This window comes from Gasterosteus aculeatus, chromosome 12 (genome assembly GCF_964276395.1).
Source record: "Gasterosteus aculeatus chromosome 12, fGasAcu3.hap1.1, whole genome shotgun sequence".
In the NCBI taxonomy this organism is placed as follows: domain Eukaryota; kingdom Metazoa; phylum Chordata; class Actinopteri; order Perciformes; family Gasterosteidae; genus Gasterosteus; species Gasterosteus aculeatus.
The window spans coordinates 23,411,243-23,429,381 of record NC_135700.1 but is presented as its reverse complement, the minus strand read 5'-3'; the positions used below and the strand labels follow the sequence as shown (position 1 = coordinate 23,429,381).

The window sequence follows — 18,139 nt, the reverse complement described above, 5'->3', positions numbered from 1 at the left end:
GCTGTTGAAGCCTTTTCTAAATGAAATCACACAATTTTCTTTTCTTTTTTTTTTTTAGGGACAAAGTGGATCCCCAGAAAAGTTTGGGAAACACGTAATATTCATCCGCCGCTGAAAGTAGTTCCGACCGAAGCTCCGCCTCCTCTCGGCGAGCAGATGGTCTCTTAGAGCCGGACGGACAGAGTGAACACAACACAATAAGAACACAACTGTGACGTCTACCTTTTAAATAAAAAATGATCATTGAGAAAAGTAAACCAACAAACATCTACATTTATTCAACTTTTAAAATACACAGAAGAAACACCACGAATGTAAGAGATGACGGTCCAGCTGATCACTAACCGAAGGCCTCTTTAAACCTTCAGAGTGCCTCAAAGAACAGAATCAGCAGCACGGACACGTCGAGGATCTAAAAGTTAGTTTTTGTTAAAAGCAAACGCTGAAAGCTTGGCGGAGGGATCCAAAGATCTCTTCTTCTTGGCACCATTTTCATCTGCTTCTACCGCTCCACGCTCGTCATCTCCTCCTCCTCCTCCTCCTCCTCCTCGCTTCCTCTTCTTCAGGTCGGCTGCTTCTCCTGTTTGGCTTTTTGCTCTTTCCGTCCACGACTGAAAGAAATGATACAAAAAAAAAAAAAAAAAAAAAAAAAAAGGTATGAAACGTTAATTACAGGACAAAGTCACATTGTTCTGTTTCAATGCACCTGGAGCGCACAAACACACACAAATAGCACCCTGTCATGTATAATCACCACTGACAGGCTGCTGCCTCTTTTTCCCTCCGCGTGGTCTTGTTTATTTTCTGTCTGAGCAGAGACAAAAGGAAGCGCTTTCCTGGACGTAATGGAGTTGGGATGAATCATCGGGCCTGGTGTGTGTGTGTGTGTGTGTGTGCGCCATATTAACCCCCATTTATATTCACACACACACACACAATACAAAGCTGTGACGTCTCGCACAGCAACTGTCAATTTATTGCATTGGACTGAATGATGTAGTTATGGGGGGTGAATTTAAAAGATATAACGACGTATAATGAGAATTACCAGTGAGGTGTATTTTAGGACTCTGACTTCCTGTTAAATGAAGATTTCTTTGGCTCTTCGTCTCATTTCCAAAGAACATCCACGTTGGTTTGTGCTCCCTTTCATCATTTATCGCGTCTCACGATGGTCGTGGACACGGACGGGTGGAACGTACGTCCTCGGGTTGAAGAGCATGACGCCCTACACTTCAGATGGATGCGCAGCTCTCGAGTCGAGTCGGGCCAGACCCCCCAGACCCGCCTCAGCACGCTTATCGCCCAGCTGTCTACGCCAGCACCAGAGAAGAAGTCGTCTCCTACCGCGAGAATCACGTAATAAAGGCCCTGGTTTCTGACAAAGGGTCATGTGATAGGATCTTAACCCGGATCACACAACGTGATCAAACAAACGACAAAACAAGAAGGGTCCTTCAGAATAAAGGAGGCGAGTGAACCATCAAAGTAAGAGCGGCCCTTCAAAATAAGTGCAAACAGAGCGTTTAAGCAGAGCCGTCACGCAGGCGTCTGTCCTGCAGCGGCTCGCTGCTATTATCATATGATCAATGCTTTGTGGCCTCGCGGCCCCAACGCGCTCTGCAGGGTTCCCAAGCAACAGGTGCCCCCCTCCCCCACACACACACACACACACACACACACACACACACTCGAGTGTCCTCCGGCTCGGCTGAGGGTCTTGATGTATGCCGGGTCAGGCACAGACATCAATGCCTATTAGGGATGGTGTGGATGAAAGGAGGAGGTGCGTCATTACAACCCCCCCCCCCCCCTTTATTCACCCAGCGACTGATCTGTTCCGGTCGGCCGTATGAGCTGAAACACTTTGAGGAGGTGCAGACGTCTCATCAGACCCTTCAGGCTCCTCTCTGGAGCCCTGGGGGGGGGGGGGGGGTGGTGGGGGTAGGGGGGCTCTCACCAGTCGCTCCTCTGCTGACAGCGTCCTGAAGCGCCCCATGGCCTCCTTGATGACCTCGGTCTCCTCCAGCTCGGGGTGGTCGGCGCTGATGCTCTTCCTGTTCTCCTCCAGCCACAGCTGGAAGCCCGTCTTCGGCCTGAAAACCCACAAGAACATTCAGTGCCCCCGCTGGGCCCCCTGCCCCCCCCCCCCCCTTTCAAAAAGGGTTCTGCAGCTCCATGTCTCACCTCTCGTTTTCGCCGCTGTCTGCAGGCGGTGCTGGGGGCGGGGTTGGAGGCGGGGCTTCAGGTTGCTTCTGCGTGATCCCCTGGGTCTTCTTCTTGGAGCTCGTCATCTGCAGCAGAGTGGGCTGAGTCTGGAGACGAGGAAACAAAGGAAGGATGAGAATGTTCAGACGTCTTACAACTCAAATCTCACCACAAAAACAATTCTACACCTAAATGAGTAAAAAACATTCACTAGAAACGATGACGCCATGAAGAATTCATCTGAGACCAACAGTCATGTGACGTAAACCAGCGGCTCCGACACATTGCGGTGAACTTGAGGGAAACGGGGCGCGCGTCGTAAAGAGATCCCGATACCTTGCTTCTGGGTCGGGGGGGCAGCGGTTTGAGGACGGGGCCTTTGTTTGCTTTCCCCGCAGAGCCGGCGAGCGGCGACGCCTTCCTGCCGGACGCCATGTTGTCCAGGATGTTGGTCCCGCGTGGCGCCGCCGCCGCCGCCGAGGGGGAGAAGGAGGCAGAGGAGGAGACCTGCGGAGGCACAAAGCTTCACTCACGCTTCTGCACATTAAACCATCGCAATCAAACACGGCGGCGCTGCGCTCACCTTGAAGGGATTCGCACGTCCGGCTTTACCAACTGCAAAGGACAGAATATGTTCTGATCACATGACGGGAATATCAAGTATTAACCCCAAACACAGCCTGTTCAGCTGCATCAGACCTCTGACACGCTACTCCTCCCCGTTTAAGGACTTTACACCCAGTAATATTTCTATACAAATGGAACGTGTAATTGTGCCCGTGGAATCAAAGACATCTCACACACTTCCTGAAACCTGCCGGCGGCGGCGGCTACTCACTTGGTGTCAGAGAAGGTGAAACCGCAGGTGAAGCAGCTTCTTTAGCAAACGGATTCACACCTGCAGAATGAGACACGGCCCATAATGACGTCATTGACCACACACACACACACACACACACACACACACACACACACACGAGGCCGCGGTGGAACTGACGTTTTCTGGTTTCTGGTTCCTCGTCTTGCTCCATCTGCTCCACCTCCTCCTCCTCCTCGGGCTCTGGTACCTGCTCCACCTGCTCAGGTCTGTTGCTCCGGCGTCCTCCCGTCACCTGGTACCTGTCCCGAATAACAAACTCGTGAATCACCATCTTTCGCGTCGTCTACCTCCAATGTGTATCCGCCACATACGGAGTCCCGCCTTTAAACTACACGCCGCCGTTACCCAGAAGGCCGTCTGGCGGCGGCCGGGTGCTCCGGCTCTTCTTCCGATTCCTCCTCCTCCTCCTCCTGCTGCTGGAGCCGGTTGGCCTTCTCCAGGGCGACCTCGCTGAGGCGCTGGGCGAGGCCCATGCGGCGGGAGCGCGAGGCGTAGCGGATGGCGAGGGTCACCGCGTTGTGCGTCATGAGCTCCGCCAGCTCCACACAGCGGAACTCCCTCTCCAGCTTACAGGAGAGCTGCAGGAGAGACGCAGACCACCTCCTTATTCATTACACTTCCAATGAATCTCTGCATTTAAAGTTAAATTAACATCATACCGTGGTTTATATTTTGCAATAAATATTGCAAAAGCTGATCAGACAAATAATAATAATAACGACTCACTGCAAACATCTTCATGAGCAGCTCCTGCTGCTCCTTCTGGGAGCGAGTCTGAGCCTCCTCGTCCACCTCGTAGCCGCTCGCCGACAGGAAGCCAAAGTGGTTCTCGAAAAGGACGGAACGCAAGAACTGCTCCTGGAGGAGAGACAGAGGAGGAGAGACAGGAGTCACTGAGGGAGTCTCCTCACAAGGAAGCAACCAGGGAAACGTCTCCTCGAGGCGGGTCGACGGGACTCTGGTCATTCAAACATTTGCTTGAAATTCTGGTAATAAAATAGTAATATAATCCTCCCAGGTGTCGTGTTGTTTTAGTCCAGGCTAAGATCACGTTTACTGCATTACGCTCCAATCCGAGCTGACGTTAGCAGACGTTAGCTCGGCGCTAGCGGTTTACCTCCATCAGCCCCTTCTCCGTGGAGGTCTGACACATGGGCAGCTTGAAGGGCAGGATGGCCACGGCCGGCCTGGGCAGCGTGGGGGGGTACCGGGAGCCTTTGCAGGGGATGCACCTGAGAGCAGGAGGAACATCAGGAGAACTAAACGGGTCCTGCAGGTCGACTTTTAATGGAATATAGATTGTCTTTAGTTATGAGTCCACCATGTGAGGGTCCAGGTACGGTGCGTTCAGGTGAAATAAAACAAAACAGACTTCACTTTGCTTCCCGTATTAAAATACTGACCAGAACTCTAACCAGCAGTTTACAGGAAACAAATCCTTGAAGTTCATGACTTGAGTCATTAAGTGTCTCATCTTGAAGGACATTCGGGGTAATGAGCCGACTCACCTGAGCTGCTGGGGGTTCTCGTGGACCCCCACCACCCAGTAGTGGTCCGACCGGCTTTTGCACGTTTCCCCGGTGTTGCACACGGGTGTCCAGGTGTTGCCAAGGGAACGGTTGAGCATCCGGACCGCCCCCTCCGAGTCCGCGTAGCACGGAGTGCCTGGAAACCGACAAACCTCTTGTGGATTTGAGCTACTTTAATAAAAACTCACCGCGTCTCCAGAGGTATGAAAACACACGCTGACCCTCGGCGGTGAACCCGAGCCACGTCAGGTGGGACCGGTGGGACAGCGGCAGCGCTTCCCCGCGGATGAGCTGCCTCTTCCTGGGCCCGAGCCGCAGCAGCTGGACCCCCAGGGCCTGATCCCCGTCGAAGCCGGGGGCTGAGGACGGAGACGGGAAGCTCACGTGAGGGGCTCAGTGAGAAGAGCTGCTCTGGTTTCACTTCATTTCTCTTAACTGACACGGAGAGTTCAAGGCCGAAGTAAAACCTTCCTCTGGACCAGCGGTTCCCAAACTCAAGAACGCCGCGGCCCACTTTGAAATCTGCCCCACCCAAACCTTTACTCACAACTCTGATCAAAACATAATGGTTAAATGACCTTAAGAATTTAACCAAAATCAAACATTGCGCGAGCAAAAGTCCGTCTCCGTGAGGTATTTGCTCGCTTGTGAAACGTGAACTTTGTTGCTCGCGAGGAGAATCTCTGCTCGCGCTCGAAGGGGTTTTCCACGCGCTCGCTGTTGTTCTTCCTGACAGTAAGGTGGAGACGGTGCTTTCAGGGTCCGATCGATGCCGCGAGGTGCGTCCGCTCCCGCCGCCCCCTTCGCCAGCCACGCCTTAAATCTTCGGCTTTTCAAAATTGAAAATTAAAAAACTATTTATTGTAAATGACCTCTCGTGGCCCACCTGCAGTACCTTCGCGCCCCCCTGGTGGACACTTTGGGAATCGCTGCTCTAGTCCTTAAAACCATTAAATAAGATCCGGTACTAAAGCGTCAGCTGCAACAACTGAGACTTAAAAAAATATACTTACTAGATACTAAAGCTTCTTTTAAAGCTTTAACATCTGTCGTCACCTTAAAATACGTTATTGTGTTTAAACCGGCGAGAATAAAGTAATAAAAGTATTTATACTATTTCATCTCTGCCGTTGTTGCTGGCGGCAGGTGACTAAGAGGAAGGTGGAGGTTTTCTTTAGATCTGATCAATACAATGACAGCACTATTGATCCGGCTCATTGGCTCGGTTCTTCGTCGATACACAACACTTCGATTAAGTTGTGAAATAACAGTAAACAAATCTTGACTTCATTGATCATCACCGTGGTTACCGGCTGCTCCACCGACAGACTCAATTCTGAGGGTTTGATGTGCGCGTGTGTCCCTCCCCCCTCTCTCCCCCCCTCCCTCCCCCTCTCTTACCTCGGTGGTAGACGATAAGCAGCTGCTCCCCGTGCCCCGCCATGCAGACCACGTTCCCCTGCAGGCTGAAGACGTCCCTCTGGACCCCCCCCACGGAGAAGAGGCGGAGCATCAGCGCGCTGGTAGCGACCGCCGCCCAGCCCCCCCCGAGGCACAGCGCCCGCGCCTCCTCGCCCGCCGGCAGGTCCACCATCCAGTCCTTGTTGGTGTCCCAGGAGGAGAAGTGGAGGCACTGCAGCTTGCTGAGGAGGAGGAGGAGGAGGAGGTGAGGAAGGGTAGAGCAGGGTTAGTTCTGAGGGGGGAAAGAGGGGGGGTCTACCTGGCGAGCTCCTCCGTGCCGGGGCAGGCCAGCAGCACGGCCTCCTGGGAGAGGTCGGCCATGGTGTGACCCAGCGAGTTGGTGAGGTGCATGGCGTGGTGCACGGCCGTGTCGTGGAACTCCACGTCGACGGCGTTGTCCTGGTCGTCGTTGTAGCCGCGAACGATTCCGACAGAGTTCCACATCTGGAGGCAAAGCGTTTGTCCATTTTTAATTCTTTCATTAAAGTCGTGTTTCACGTGAACAGGAAGCACCGATCTCCTCCCTTCCTGTCAGGTTAGTTCAGGGCCCCCAGGAGATTTGCACTCTGGCCCTCAGAACATTTGACCTGCTTTATAGTCACAGTAATCTGGATAAAAAGGTCATTGAGCTCATCTTTGCTTTGAGTTGAAGATGAAGATGATTAAGAGGAGAGGATGGACCGACCATGAAGCGGTGCGTGAGGTGAGCCGGCGTGGAGCCCGGCTGAAAGGCCTTCTGCGGCGGCGTCGGCAGGGGCCCCTCGTAGACGGGGCGAAGGGGCCCCGGCGGGGGGGCGGCCGGCGTGACGGCGCTGCTGCCGTCGTCGTCGTCCCCAAATTTGTCCCGACCAAACTTCAGCGAGCCGGCGTCTGAAGAACAAAAACCACAACGGTTTACTTCACGTGTTAAATCCTCTCCGCTCGCGTCCAGTCGAAGCTGCTCTGGTTTGTTGTCACATAAAGATTCTAAAACCAAAATAATGATCCTCGCTCACCCAGCGAGAGCTCGTCGTCCAGGACCGCCCCTCGGTTCCTCGGCCGCCCCGTCGCCGGCATCAGGCAATCGTCATCGTCTTCGTCGTCCCCGGGTTTCTTGACCGGCGAGTTGTTGCCGTCGCTCAGGCCTTCGTCCATGACCCGGCCGTCGTCGTCGTCGTCAAACAGGTCGTCGTAGTCTTCGGCTGCTTTCCTCGCCGGCTGAAAGTTCAGAGTCAACGAAGGAAACGGAAAATATCGAAACCGCGCGGTTTTGGCAGAAGAAGCTGATTCTGTGCAGACGGTTTAAAAAGAAAAAAAAGAAATGATCAGAACATTCGCTGATTTCTCTTCCATCAATTGATTGAATCATCTAACCTTGGTGGAGGAGGAGGAGGAGGAGGTGGAGGAGGTGGAGCCGAGTCCGTCCAGCAGACCCAGGCAGCCCTCCGTGTCTGTGTAGGCCAGCTGGCTGCCTGAAGGACTCCAGGCCAGGCCGCACACCGTGAAGCCCTTCTCGTGCTTCTGCCTGCGGACGAGACCAGGCGCCGTCAGCCGGCGCCGAGGTCGCTTCGGAAGAAACCATCCGCCCCCGTCCTTACCTTTCCACGCAGAGCTCGCTGGTCACGTCCCACACCGTCAGCGAGCCGCCCACGCCGCCCGCCGCCAGGAAGCGGCCGCACGGAGACCAGGCCACCACGTTGATGAGCTGCGGGGGGAAGGGGGAGGAGCTAAGTCACAGCTTCCGGGCCGAGGGCCAATGGGAGACAGGGCCCGCCCCGGAGGAGGCCTACCTGCGTCTGCAGGTCATCAGACAGCGTGCTGGCGAGATCCCAGGAGCCCCGCGCGTACAGGTGCACCTTCGTCTCCACGGGAACCGCTAAAGCCTGAGCAGACGTTTGGATTCATTACATCACGCCGGCTGATTAAGGACGCGCTGCGAGGACGGGGGGGGGGGGCGCGGGTTGTGACGCTGACCTTTGCCCCCGCGGGCTGCCAGGCGAGCCGGCACAGAGACTTGGCGTTGCTGACGTCGTTGGTCTTCTGCAGCAGCGGCCAGCGGATCAGCTGGGACTGAGCGGGGGGGGGAAAACACAAAGCAGAGCATGCTGGGGAACGCCGAGCGAATCAAAGGGCCGAAGCACGAGAAGAGCCACGCACCTGCTCCTCGATGTTCCACACCGCGACGGAGCCGTCGCAGCTGGCGGACGCCTGGCGGAGAGAGCAGAGGACTTTCGTCTCATTTCAATACGGTTTTCTGTTCTCATTGTGCAGACGCAACACGCCAACACCCCATTTAGCTTGAAGAAACATCAAACCCTGGTGACAGCCGCAGACTTCACATGAAATGCCTGTTTTGGTTGACAGTTTGGTTAAATTTCGTTCTAAATAATAAGCGAGGAGACGCGTCGACGATGAGCAGAACTTCGTACGAGCACACTTCAACCCCCGAAGCGTCCCTGTAAATTCAGCCAGTGGTTCTACTCAAGAGCCGAGTCGCGAGGGTCGCCAGCGCGGAAACGTCTAACATCCAGAGGTTTTCACGCACCAGGAAGTCGTCTTTGGGGTCAAGGGTCACGCTGAGGACGGGCGCTTCGTGGCCTCGCAGCGTTTTCTGCTGGCTGCTGTCCGACACCTCCACCACCTTCACCATGAAGTCACTGCAGGCAAACAGAGAAATAGATCTGAATATGTGGACGAGACCTCCGTCCTGACGGGGGGGAGGAGGTGGGGGGGGGGGGATCAGCCGCTGTGCAAATCGGCAAATCAATGACCGAGGGAGGCAAAACGATGCCGCTCTGCGGCACAATGAAGACGTCCAATTATTGTTACAAATCGATTCCACAAACACCCACAAGAACTATTTCCCAACGGAGGCATTAACTCTGGAGCCGATGAATCCAGCGACAAAGTGATGGCGTGTTGCGGCCCTGCGACATATCGACCATCGCCACGCTGAAATGAGCGAACCGACCCCTCCCCTGCCTTTGTACCTGGAGCCGGCAGCCACCCTGGAGCCGCTGCTGTTGAAGGCGACGTGCGTGGCGTTGGTGGTGAACCGGGTCAGGATGCCGTCCGGATCGCCGTCGGGAAACGTGTGGATCTGCACCGTGTTGTTGGAGCTCGCCGTGACCAGCTTGCCGTTCTGTGGCGGGGAAGGACAGAAATGAATCGCCCGTCCTCAAAAAGATTGCAGAGGCAACCAGCTGACAGATGGCGACCGAACCTTGAGCGCCAGAGAGTACGCCTTCTCCCCCACGGTGATGAACTTGGGATCGTCGTCATCCAGACCCTCCCAGATGCGAACATCTCCGTCGTTCCCGCAGGTCACCAAGAACCTGAGGGCGGTTTCACAAGACTTATTGGGACAAGCGTGCTCGGTTCCTCGGCATCTGGCCGTGAAGGTTCCTGATGTTGTGCAAATCTAAAGCCAGTGTTTGGTTTGACCCCTCTGGGCTACTGTAGGTAATAACGTGTCATGAAATGAAAGAAATGAAGAAGCAACAGTAGAAGCGCCCGTGACAACAGTTTAAAACGTGAATACTTGTGGCAGAACTCACCTCCCAGAGTCATCGAAGCAGACCTCGGTGTGTCCCTCCGAGTGCCCGTAGCGCATCGGCTTCCTCTCGCAAGGCATCTTTGCACAAAACACCGGACTGGCAAAGCGGGAGAACACCGCAAATAAATACAAACAAGTGAGTACTTCCACGCGTTGGCGAGACGCACGAGTGACGCGTGCGGGCAACGCGGCTGCCCTCCGGCCCCGTCACGAGCTTCCGCGGCTCGTTCGGGCGCCTCGGCTAGCCGAGGAGCTAAGCTAACAATACCTGTAGCGTTAGCTAAGCGACGCTCTTTCAAAGCCAACCGGCGGATCGGTGGACGGTGTTTCCGGTACGACGCGTTCACCTCAGACCGAACGGGGCGCTGCGCGTGTTTATTCATGTGTCATTCGGAAGTTAGCGGGGCAACTTACAGCTTCTCCGGTGCGCAGAGTCCACGGCGCGGAGCCTCTCGTCTCCTGAATCTCCCGCGCTGCGTTGAAGACGATGACGCGCTGCGCCGCTACTACGTCATGACGCAATCGACGTAACTGCTCGTACTTTAGAGGGCGCGCGGAGCCGAGAGCCTCTACTGAGACAACGAGTACTGCTGTGTGCAAGTACAAAAATATTATATATCATTTAAACACCAAATGCACTTTACTTTCTTTACTTACTTACTGAATCTGAATAGACGAGGAATGATACAGCCAAATACATAAAAATATATACATTGCTGGATTATAATTATTGATTTATTAATCAGTTAAAAATGTACAGTTGTTAATAGTGGAGGTAGTTTTAATTATATTTTCTTGTTAAGTTCCGCAATAATCTGGACTAAAAGGTACGATATACCTCAAAAATGAAGTAAAAGTAGTAATTAACAAATCGAAATTCAATGTTTTGATAGTTGGTTTTCATATTGTATGTATTTATACATCTTTGCGATTTTCAATCCTCATTTTTATTGTTTTGGATTCTAGTAATGCAAAATCACATGGATTGTATTTTTATTTTACTTGTGTGTCTGTGTTGTTTTAATATTGCTCTTCAGTACTTTGGGTTGTATCATTGTATGAAAGGTGCTGTGATAAATAATTACGTATTATTATAACTTAAGGCCCCCTGTATGAAATGGAAATACTCAAGCAGAAGTATATCCACATTGTACTTTTATATATACTGTATATATTATATAGATAATGTATTAGTTACAGCAATGCAATCTGTCCTCCATGATTTGGTCTCTTTACCAGAAGTCAGTTATTTATATATATATATATATATATATATATATATATATATATATATATATATATATATATATATATTGCTGAAGTAGCCGACACACCAGACAACCTCATCTCAACTAAACTTGACCGCATATTTACACAACTATAAGCGTCGTCTCTCCCAAACCTGACTGAACACAACAGAAAATCCATCATTTCACTATTAAAAATCTTCTCATCTCATTTATTTAAGTCATGAATCTGCTCACTTTTATGTCTCATACGGTTGCTTTAATCATCTTTATTTTTTAACAAGTCGTACAAATATTGCATGAAAAGTTAGACTATTTAATTGGAGCATCTGTTACAGATGTTACTGAATGTATTAATTGGATGTAAAATGTATTCCCTTACATCATATTTTGTATTTCAGACCTTCACACTGCAAACACGGTTTTGTCTCGGGGGGATAATTTGATTAGTGCAACAGGAAGTAGTCTGCCAATAAAAAAGAACCAGACCGGGATCATGTGCAACAGCGCTGCAGCATCCAGTTTCACATTACAGGCGACTGGCTGCATGTTCCGTTTCCCGGATGTTGGATGCGTAATATATATATATATTATTCCTTATCTATCATACTGTAGGCCGTATGTTTACGTGAAGACCGGTCTGAGACCTGGTCACAATACATTTGCATTTTTTAATTTCTGTACACCAGTTTACCATACTTTTATTTTCTCTGTATGTTGTATCATATTTCACGTCCTTATTAACTTGTACTCTCGTGATTTGATTTTTCTCATCGTTGTTATGAGTATACAGTTAAGAACTAAGAGACAATTAAAAAACATGAACTCAAATCCCGACAGGTCAACGGAGGTGATGCTGACAGGGAAAACTTTGATGAATAGAATAACACATAATGTCAAAAAAAGACCACGTGAAACCTGATATCTGACCACAAACACCAACATAAAACGTTTAAAGCAAAAGGCGTGAGATGATTATTTCACGCCAGCGTTTGGATTCAAACGAGTCACCTCGGGGCGGATCTTTCCTTTTTGTTCTGGGATGTGAACGACATGAATCAGTTTTTAGAAAGAGAACTTCGTCGTCCTCTTCATGTCCTTATCTCCTCATTGGCTCCGCTGCAGCGCTGACATTTAGAGGTGTCTTCCCGTCGCGTCCCGTTTGCCACAGAGGGACACGTGGGCCTGCACGGATGGACGCGCACGACTCCAACTGTCCAGAGGGGACACAAAACCTGAGACACAGTCGATGTTCTTTATTGTTATTTTGTGTATCGGTGTGGTGAATAAAACAGAATCCTCGGGGGGGCAGATGACTGCTCTTTGATTACAGTAAGTTAGTGTATTTCTACCATCCAGAAGAGATACTGTGGAAGTCGAAGCCAGTGAAATACTGTATTTTTAAAAACAGTTTCAGCAAATTACTGTACGTTGCTGTATTTCTTCAACAGAGTAGATATACTTGGAGTTCTGTTACAAGCAAACTGGCGGCCAGTAATTTACTGTTTCTTCACAGTAAAAAGTCGCCGCGTCAGATGCAGAAACACTGCAAGTCTCACAGAAAACAACAACTAGTTAAATTCAATTAGTTAAAAACAGATTAGTCCCCTTATATGAAATTGTTGTTTGTTGTGTGATTGAGATTTAAATAGATTTGCAGTGTTTTCTCTTCCTAACTGACGTCATTTCTATCTGCGTGTGCTTTTCTTCTTCTTCCCTGTAAACATTTAGTTCAATAACAGTCCTGGCAATAAGCTGCAGAGGCACGACTGATGTTCAAACATCCAACGAGCAGCAGCTGAGTCCAGGTTCAGGATGGATGGAGTCTAGAGGGAGGGGGGGCGCCACCTGGCGGCTGTGGAGATGAAAGCAGGCCAACAAGGACGGTGCAGTTCCTCTCGTGGCCCCTGGAGGTGACGCGTGACGAATCATTGATTGAGTGGAAGGGAGGAGAATGGTTGCAGATGATTGCAGGTGTCCTAGCAGTATCTGGACTTTGCTCCAGACTCAGTTCAAATCCACTGCATCAAACCGGTTTTGGTTCTTACATCTCCTCAAACACCTCAAAGTCTCCACTGCTGCACCTTTCGGACCTCAGAGTTCTGCAAAGGCCTCTTCGCCGAGCCATCGCGCCACCTTTCCCCCTCACACGGCGCAGGCCCCGTCGCACCTGACGTGGTACTGTCGCAGGTAGTCCCTGAGCTGCGGAGGCAGCGGCAGGTCGTCCACGCCCCGGTAGGTGGTGCGGCTGCAGATCACGGCTCTGCACAGGTGCTGCAGGGTGAAGGGGAAGGACCTCGGCAGCGGCCGGGAGAGGAGCGGCTCGAAGAAGAGGCAGGTGGCCGGGTCGCTGTAGTGCCGCAGCAGGCCCGTCACGCTGGCGTCCCGGTACATGCACGGGTCGCGCACGTCGAAGCTGAAGCGCTGGTCGTTCTGCTCGATGCGCGCGTGCAGCGAGCGGCTGTAGCGGCGGAAGCTGACCGAGAAGAGGAACTCGTCCTGGGCGGAGTCCCGCAGCAGGAACGTGCCCTCCGGTTTGCCCTCCAGCAGCTCCTCCGCCTCGAAGCGGTTCAGGACGCCCCAGTAGCAGCAGCTGTTGTTGATCTGCAGGAGATCCGGGACCAGGATGTAGTCGGTGTGGCCGCCCTCTGGCCCCCCGCGGGGACAAGAGGGGTCCCAGTCCTCCAGGCTGGAGCCTCTGGGCCCGGGGGAGCAGCAGATGTCCTCCCAGGCCGGAGGGGTCTGCGGCGGGGAGGCGGAGGAGGAAGAGGCGCTGGGTCCGAGGGGGGCCTCCGTGTCCTTCAGGGCGCCTGGGTGGGAGGCGTGGCTTTTCACAAGGTGCCAACAACGGGCCAGCTCGGATCTGGGCGAGAATGGACACTTGTCCTGCATGAGCTCTGAGACGTGAACTTTGCGCTTGGACCAGAAGAGCACGGAGAAGGGTCGCGAGGAGCCCGGGGGGACGTGGTGCTGGTGGTGGTGGTGGTGGTGGTGGGGGCGCAGGGGGAAACACTGGCCCACAGCGTCCTGGAACTTCTGCCGCAGAGAGCGCCGGGACAGGGCCTTCCGACACGCCGAGTCCCTGTCGCCGGACGCCGACGTGTCCCCGAGTGCGCCGCAGCTGCACCTCCTGTCCCGGCGCCGCCTCGGACAGGAGGTGGACCGCGCGGCCGGATCCTCCGGGCCGTCTGCCGCCGCCGCCGCCGCCGCCCCCCCGGGACTCGACCCGGGGCGGGAGCTTCGGGAGCGCTTCTTCCCCCGCCAGACGTAACTGTCCGCACTCCAGCTGCGGAGGCCCGACTTGGGAGGCGGGTCCGAGCCCGGCGGCGTCCTCTCCGACATGCCTGCGTCCTCTCGTCGCTCTGTGGCACGTGAATCAATACAGGAGTCACATCAGGACGACAGCGGCCGTCGGCGTTATCTCACAGGCTCACGTCTCATCAGAAAATGACTTTTTACCTTTTCTTACTAATCACAAAGAGTTCAATGAGAACACAAAATATCATTGCGGAAACCTTTTTGTGCCTGAAGGGTCCGATTTTAAAACACGAGTAAATCCCTCCACGGAGCCACTAACTTATCGATGATATCTCTTATTTTTAAATCCATCTAGCAGCTGCATTTTGCTAAGATCTTTTAATTTAATCAACGGTTCAGAACCAACTGGCTTATGTCTTCTAATCACCTCCCGAGGGCGAGAAATTAAATTAACAAAGCCGAGTTTAGAAACGGCCTGCAGACAAAAATGGATCTGCTCCGGAGTTTAAAAAACACAGAAATTGGTTTAACATGTAAGCAGACGGGTCCATCCGGGCCGCTCTGGGAGGAGAGGCTCTAGTGGAGCCGCTCACGAAGCTGGTTTTTGAAAGTCTGACCTCATTTAGCGGCGCTTTAGGAGCTGATTCAGATGGTTCTTACCTCTCAGGCGGCAGCAGACGTCCTCGCTCGCTGCACAGCAGACATGTGCTGCAGCTCCGCTTCCTGTCTGATTGTCATGCAGGATCCCCGAGGGGGGGGGGGGGGGGGGGGCCGTTTCCTCTCTGGGTATGAATGAAGGGAGGGAGGGAGGGATGGGCGAGGTGGAGACGGGAGGGAGGGAGGCAACCAGGCGTCCTCGTCCATTGACAGATTCCATCTTCCCAGCTCCCCGTTCACAAAGTGAGTCCACATTATTAGCTCTTATTCATATTATAAAAGGGCCCATTAAACATCCCCATATGATTCAGTGCAAAAAGAGGGTGTCAAACACGTATTATTGCTTTGTAGTTAAATATTTAACATTTATTCCAACAGTTTAACATAATAAGAACATCTTATTCAAACAATGCAGTATATGAATATATATATATATATATATATATATATATATATATATAACAATATTCTGAATATGACATATGTAACCATATTGTAACTATTCTACATATCCAATATAAATATCATATAATAAATATATTATATTAAAGGATAAATATATTACAATATAAGTGGGCTCCGTCTGGTTAACGATGCGTCCGGCGGAGGAAACAACCGGGCTTTTTAAAAAGCTCCCGCCAAACGGCTCCATCGGTGCAGGGATGTCACGCTCACAGTGCGGATGACATTTTGGGAGATCTATAATTCATGAAACAAATAGACTGCAGCTGTCAGACAAACACGATTACCCACTGGCTCAGTGTGTGCGTGTGTGTGTGTGCGTGTGTGTGCGTGTGTGTGTGCGTTGGAACAGATAACGGATGGTCATCAATAAACGCCCGACGTCTCAGATAATGTAGTGACACTCAGCTCGCTTTTAACAGAATATTTAATGCTCTTCACATTATCACAGGAAGCAGAAAACAGATTTATACAACTACAAAAAAAACGGAGGAGAGAAACTGAAAGTAAACGGATCCAACTTTGGACAAAAGGATCCAACATCCTCAGAAGAAAGTGGAACTGAAAATGAATGCAAATGAAAAGCAGAGTCACTTCACTCAAGATTCTAACGTGTTTATTTCAGTTTTTGATTTCATGGAGCAGCAAACACAAATCTTCCATGAGAAAAAGAGATGTACTGTAGGAGACTTAACTTCTAGGCCGAGCAAAGACACTCGTATAAGGACCAGCTTTTATTTATTTAAGTAATCCGACGACATGAATCGGGGATTACTGTCTGTCCCCAGGCCTCATTGCTTCATGTCACTCATGCAACATTCAGCCTCTTCATTGACAAATCGATTCTGGAGACAATAGTCAGTCACAGTCAGGTGACCTGCAGACGAAGACTTCACTCACAAATGAAACAGGAAAACGGAAAAATTACACTAAGCTTTTCACATTTTATTCATAAGAAGAAACAGCGTTTCGGCCCCTGCTGACTGACGTTAGCTTTGAAAACATTAAGTACATTTTGTTTTGTCTGAACGCTGCCATGAATAAACAATACACGCGTGATGTTTGTCCATTTAAGAGATCGTCACAGAGCGTCGTCTCCACGATGTAACGTCGGTGAGCGGACCGTAGCTAAGTTAGCCAGCTAGCAACACTAGCTAAGCTAACGGTCAGCGACGCCGGAGGTTCAGTCATGGCTCAATTCAAAGGGGGCCCAAACGGGGGGCCCCGGGGGACGCCGGGAGGGGCGTGGCCCGGCCTAACAGAGGTAACTCGGTGGGCGCGGTGCTGGTTTATCCAGGAAGCGGCTCCCGCGTTGGCGAACTCCGGTGGACCCGTTAAACGCGACCCGGGGCTCGCATCGGTCCACATCCCCGCAGGCATCGATCGTGAATAATTGATGCTGTGCTGATTGAACGGAGACTCTGCTGCTTGTACTTTTATATGAAGGCTATTACAGTTTTTGTTAATTCATACTTAATGCAGTAAGGACGATGGAAACTAAAAATGCCTTTTTTATATATTCAGATTATTCGTTTGATGCATATTAGTTATTTAAACTGCTCACAAACCGGCATCTTACGGATGAAGAGGTACAAGCGGCTCTAATGAATATCTTTGCAGCCACAGTGGATTTAATGTCTGTGTTTAGTACATTCGCCTGACTGCAGTTCTCCCTCAGCGCCTTTTGACGGCTTTAAGTCCATGAAAGCTTAAACCTGAACATGAGTTCATGCTCTCAGTCTCATAGTTTGAAGTCTTGTTCAATGTTCATTTAGTAAATTCCGGTCCATTTAGAGTCAAACGGACCATGGAGCAGGGGACGCTTTAGGGCGGGGCTACTCGCTGATTGACAGGAGCCAACTTTAACCCTTTTGCGGTGTGTTTTCACTTCACAGAAGATAAACTGTAAACCGGATGTCTAAAGAACGTCTCGGGGTCGCGGTGACCGCGTCCTCCTCTCGTGTGCAGTCCACGCTTTAACGGCCGGTACAATCATGTGAATTACAGAAATTGAATCAGCAGAGAGTCTCTGGCTCCGCCGGTCTCAGTTCATTGATCTGTATCAGAAGACTCGTCTGACTCCGGGGTCTCATTACATCTCCCTTAAAGAAACATTCCAACATTTCTCATGCCTGTGCGTGTGTGTGTGTGTGTGTGTGTGTGTGTGTGTGTTGGTGCTTGAATTTGGGGATTTGGGGATTTTTTTTTAGGTGTTGGTCCATTTTCATTCGTGATGTTCATGTTTTAAAACACTCCAGTTGTAGGACGTGTTTTATTGGTTCTCTATTTCCTGTTACTCCACCGCACGTTGATGAAATAACAGTCCAGAATGACAATGCTATTTCTAACATCGCTTTCATACCTTAATGACATTAAATGACTTCCTGGAGGTTGAATCAATAAGCGAGCCAAGGTCAATAATGTCTGTATTTATGACTAATAATTCCATTTGCAGTAAAAGTAATAGGATGCCTGCTTGCTCTAAGGCAGGGGTCTCAAACTCCGGCCCGTGGGCCACATCCGGCGCCCGGTGCGGACTGCAACGCCACCCTCTTACCCCGGCGACCGCCAGCGGCGCCCCTCCCCCCCTGCACCTGACCCGCACCTGAACTGAGTTTCAGACCGCTGCTCGAAGGCCTTCTAACTACAATCATCCTTCCAGAGACAATTTATTATTTGTCTCTCTTTTATCCATCGAGTACTTTTACTTTAAACGCTCACTTCTTTACCCCAAAATAGTTTAATTGTGTGAAATGAGGTACGTCAGCACTCGAGGATTCCAATAGCCCACGGATCACATGCCCGTTGTTCAGCAGCCGTGGAGACGCTTGGATGTGAATCTGCTGTGGACACGCGAGCCGTATCGACTTCCTCGGGGGAGATTTATTTATGCCTGCAGCCG

The 18,139-nt window shown here is 51.2% G+C and overlaps 2 protein-coding genes across 3 annotated transcripts; both read right to left on the bottom strand.

The window, feature by feature from the left end:
- Positions 1–212: 212 nt before the first annotated feature.
- On the bottom strand, positions 213–10,188 carry wdhd1 (WD repeat and HMG-box DNA binding protein 1). 2 transcript variants are annotated; one of them, XM_078085901.1, is made up of 26 exons: positions 9,882–10,188; positions 9,615–9,710; positions 9,281–9,392; positions 9,048–9,199; positions 8,603–8,714; positions 8,215–8,265; positions 8,032–8,127; positions 7,848–7,940; positions 7,656–7,762; positions 7,432–7,582; positions 7,074–7,275; positions 6,764–6,948; positions 6,338–6,522; positions 6,019–6,260; positions 4,839–4,976; positions 4,597–4,753; positions 4,206–4,320; positions 3,815–3,946; positions 3,434–3,666; positions 3,206–3,327; positions 3,047–3,106; positions 2,792–2,823; positions 2,545–2,715; positions 2,188–2,315; positions 1,961–2,096; positions 213–611 (listed from the first exon to the last, which is right to left on the bottom strand). In XM_078085901.1, exons 2-26 carry the CDS (start codon positions 9,689–9,691, stop codon positions 420–422), a joined length of 3,381 nt encoding a protein of 1,126 aa, XP_077942027.1. In that variant the 5' UTR covers positions 9,692–9,710; positions 9,882–10,188; the 3' UTR covers positions 213–419. The 2 variants fall into 2 exon arrangements, with proteins under 2 accessions (XP_077942027.1, XP_077942026.1); XM_078085900.1 differs by having other exon boundaries at positions 10,028–10,138.
- A 909-nt stretch (positions 10,189–11,097) lies between these two features.
- socs4 (suppressor of cytokine signaling 4) lies at positions 11,098–14,849 on the bottom strand. The gene is made up of 2 exons (XM_078085899.1): positions 14,779–14,849; positions 11,098–14,222 (listed from the first exon to the last, which is right to left on the bottom strand). The coding sequence occupies exon 2, from the start codon at positions 14,200–14,202 to the stop codon at positions 13,006–13,008; it is 1,197 nt and encodes a 398-aa protein (XP_077942025.1). The 5' UTR covers positions 14,203–14,222; positions 14,779–14,849; the 3' UTR covers positions 11,098–13,005.
- Positions 14,850–18,139: the final 3,290 nt, after the last annotated feature.

Excerpts from the sequence above, each read along its gene's own strand:
- wdhd1 (XM_078085901.1), bottom strand. The coding sequence starts at position 9,691 with ATGCCTTGCGAGAGGAAGCCGATGCGCTACGGGCACTCGGAGGGACAC. Across the intron at positions 3,947-4,205 it reads CGGAGAAGGGGCTGATGGAG|GAGCAGTTCTTGCGTTCCGT; the intron begins GTAAACCGCTAG and ends TCTCTCCTCCAG. Across the intron at positions 2,316-2,544 it reads CCCCCCGACCCAGAAGCAAG|ACTCAGCCCACTCTGCTGCA; the intron begins GTATCGGGATCT and ends CCTCGTCTCCAG.
- socs4 (XM_078085899.1), bottom strand. The coding sequence starts at position 14,202 with ATGTCGGAGAGGACGCCGCCGGGCTCGGACCCGCCTCCCAAGTCGGGC.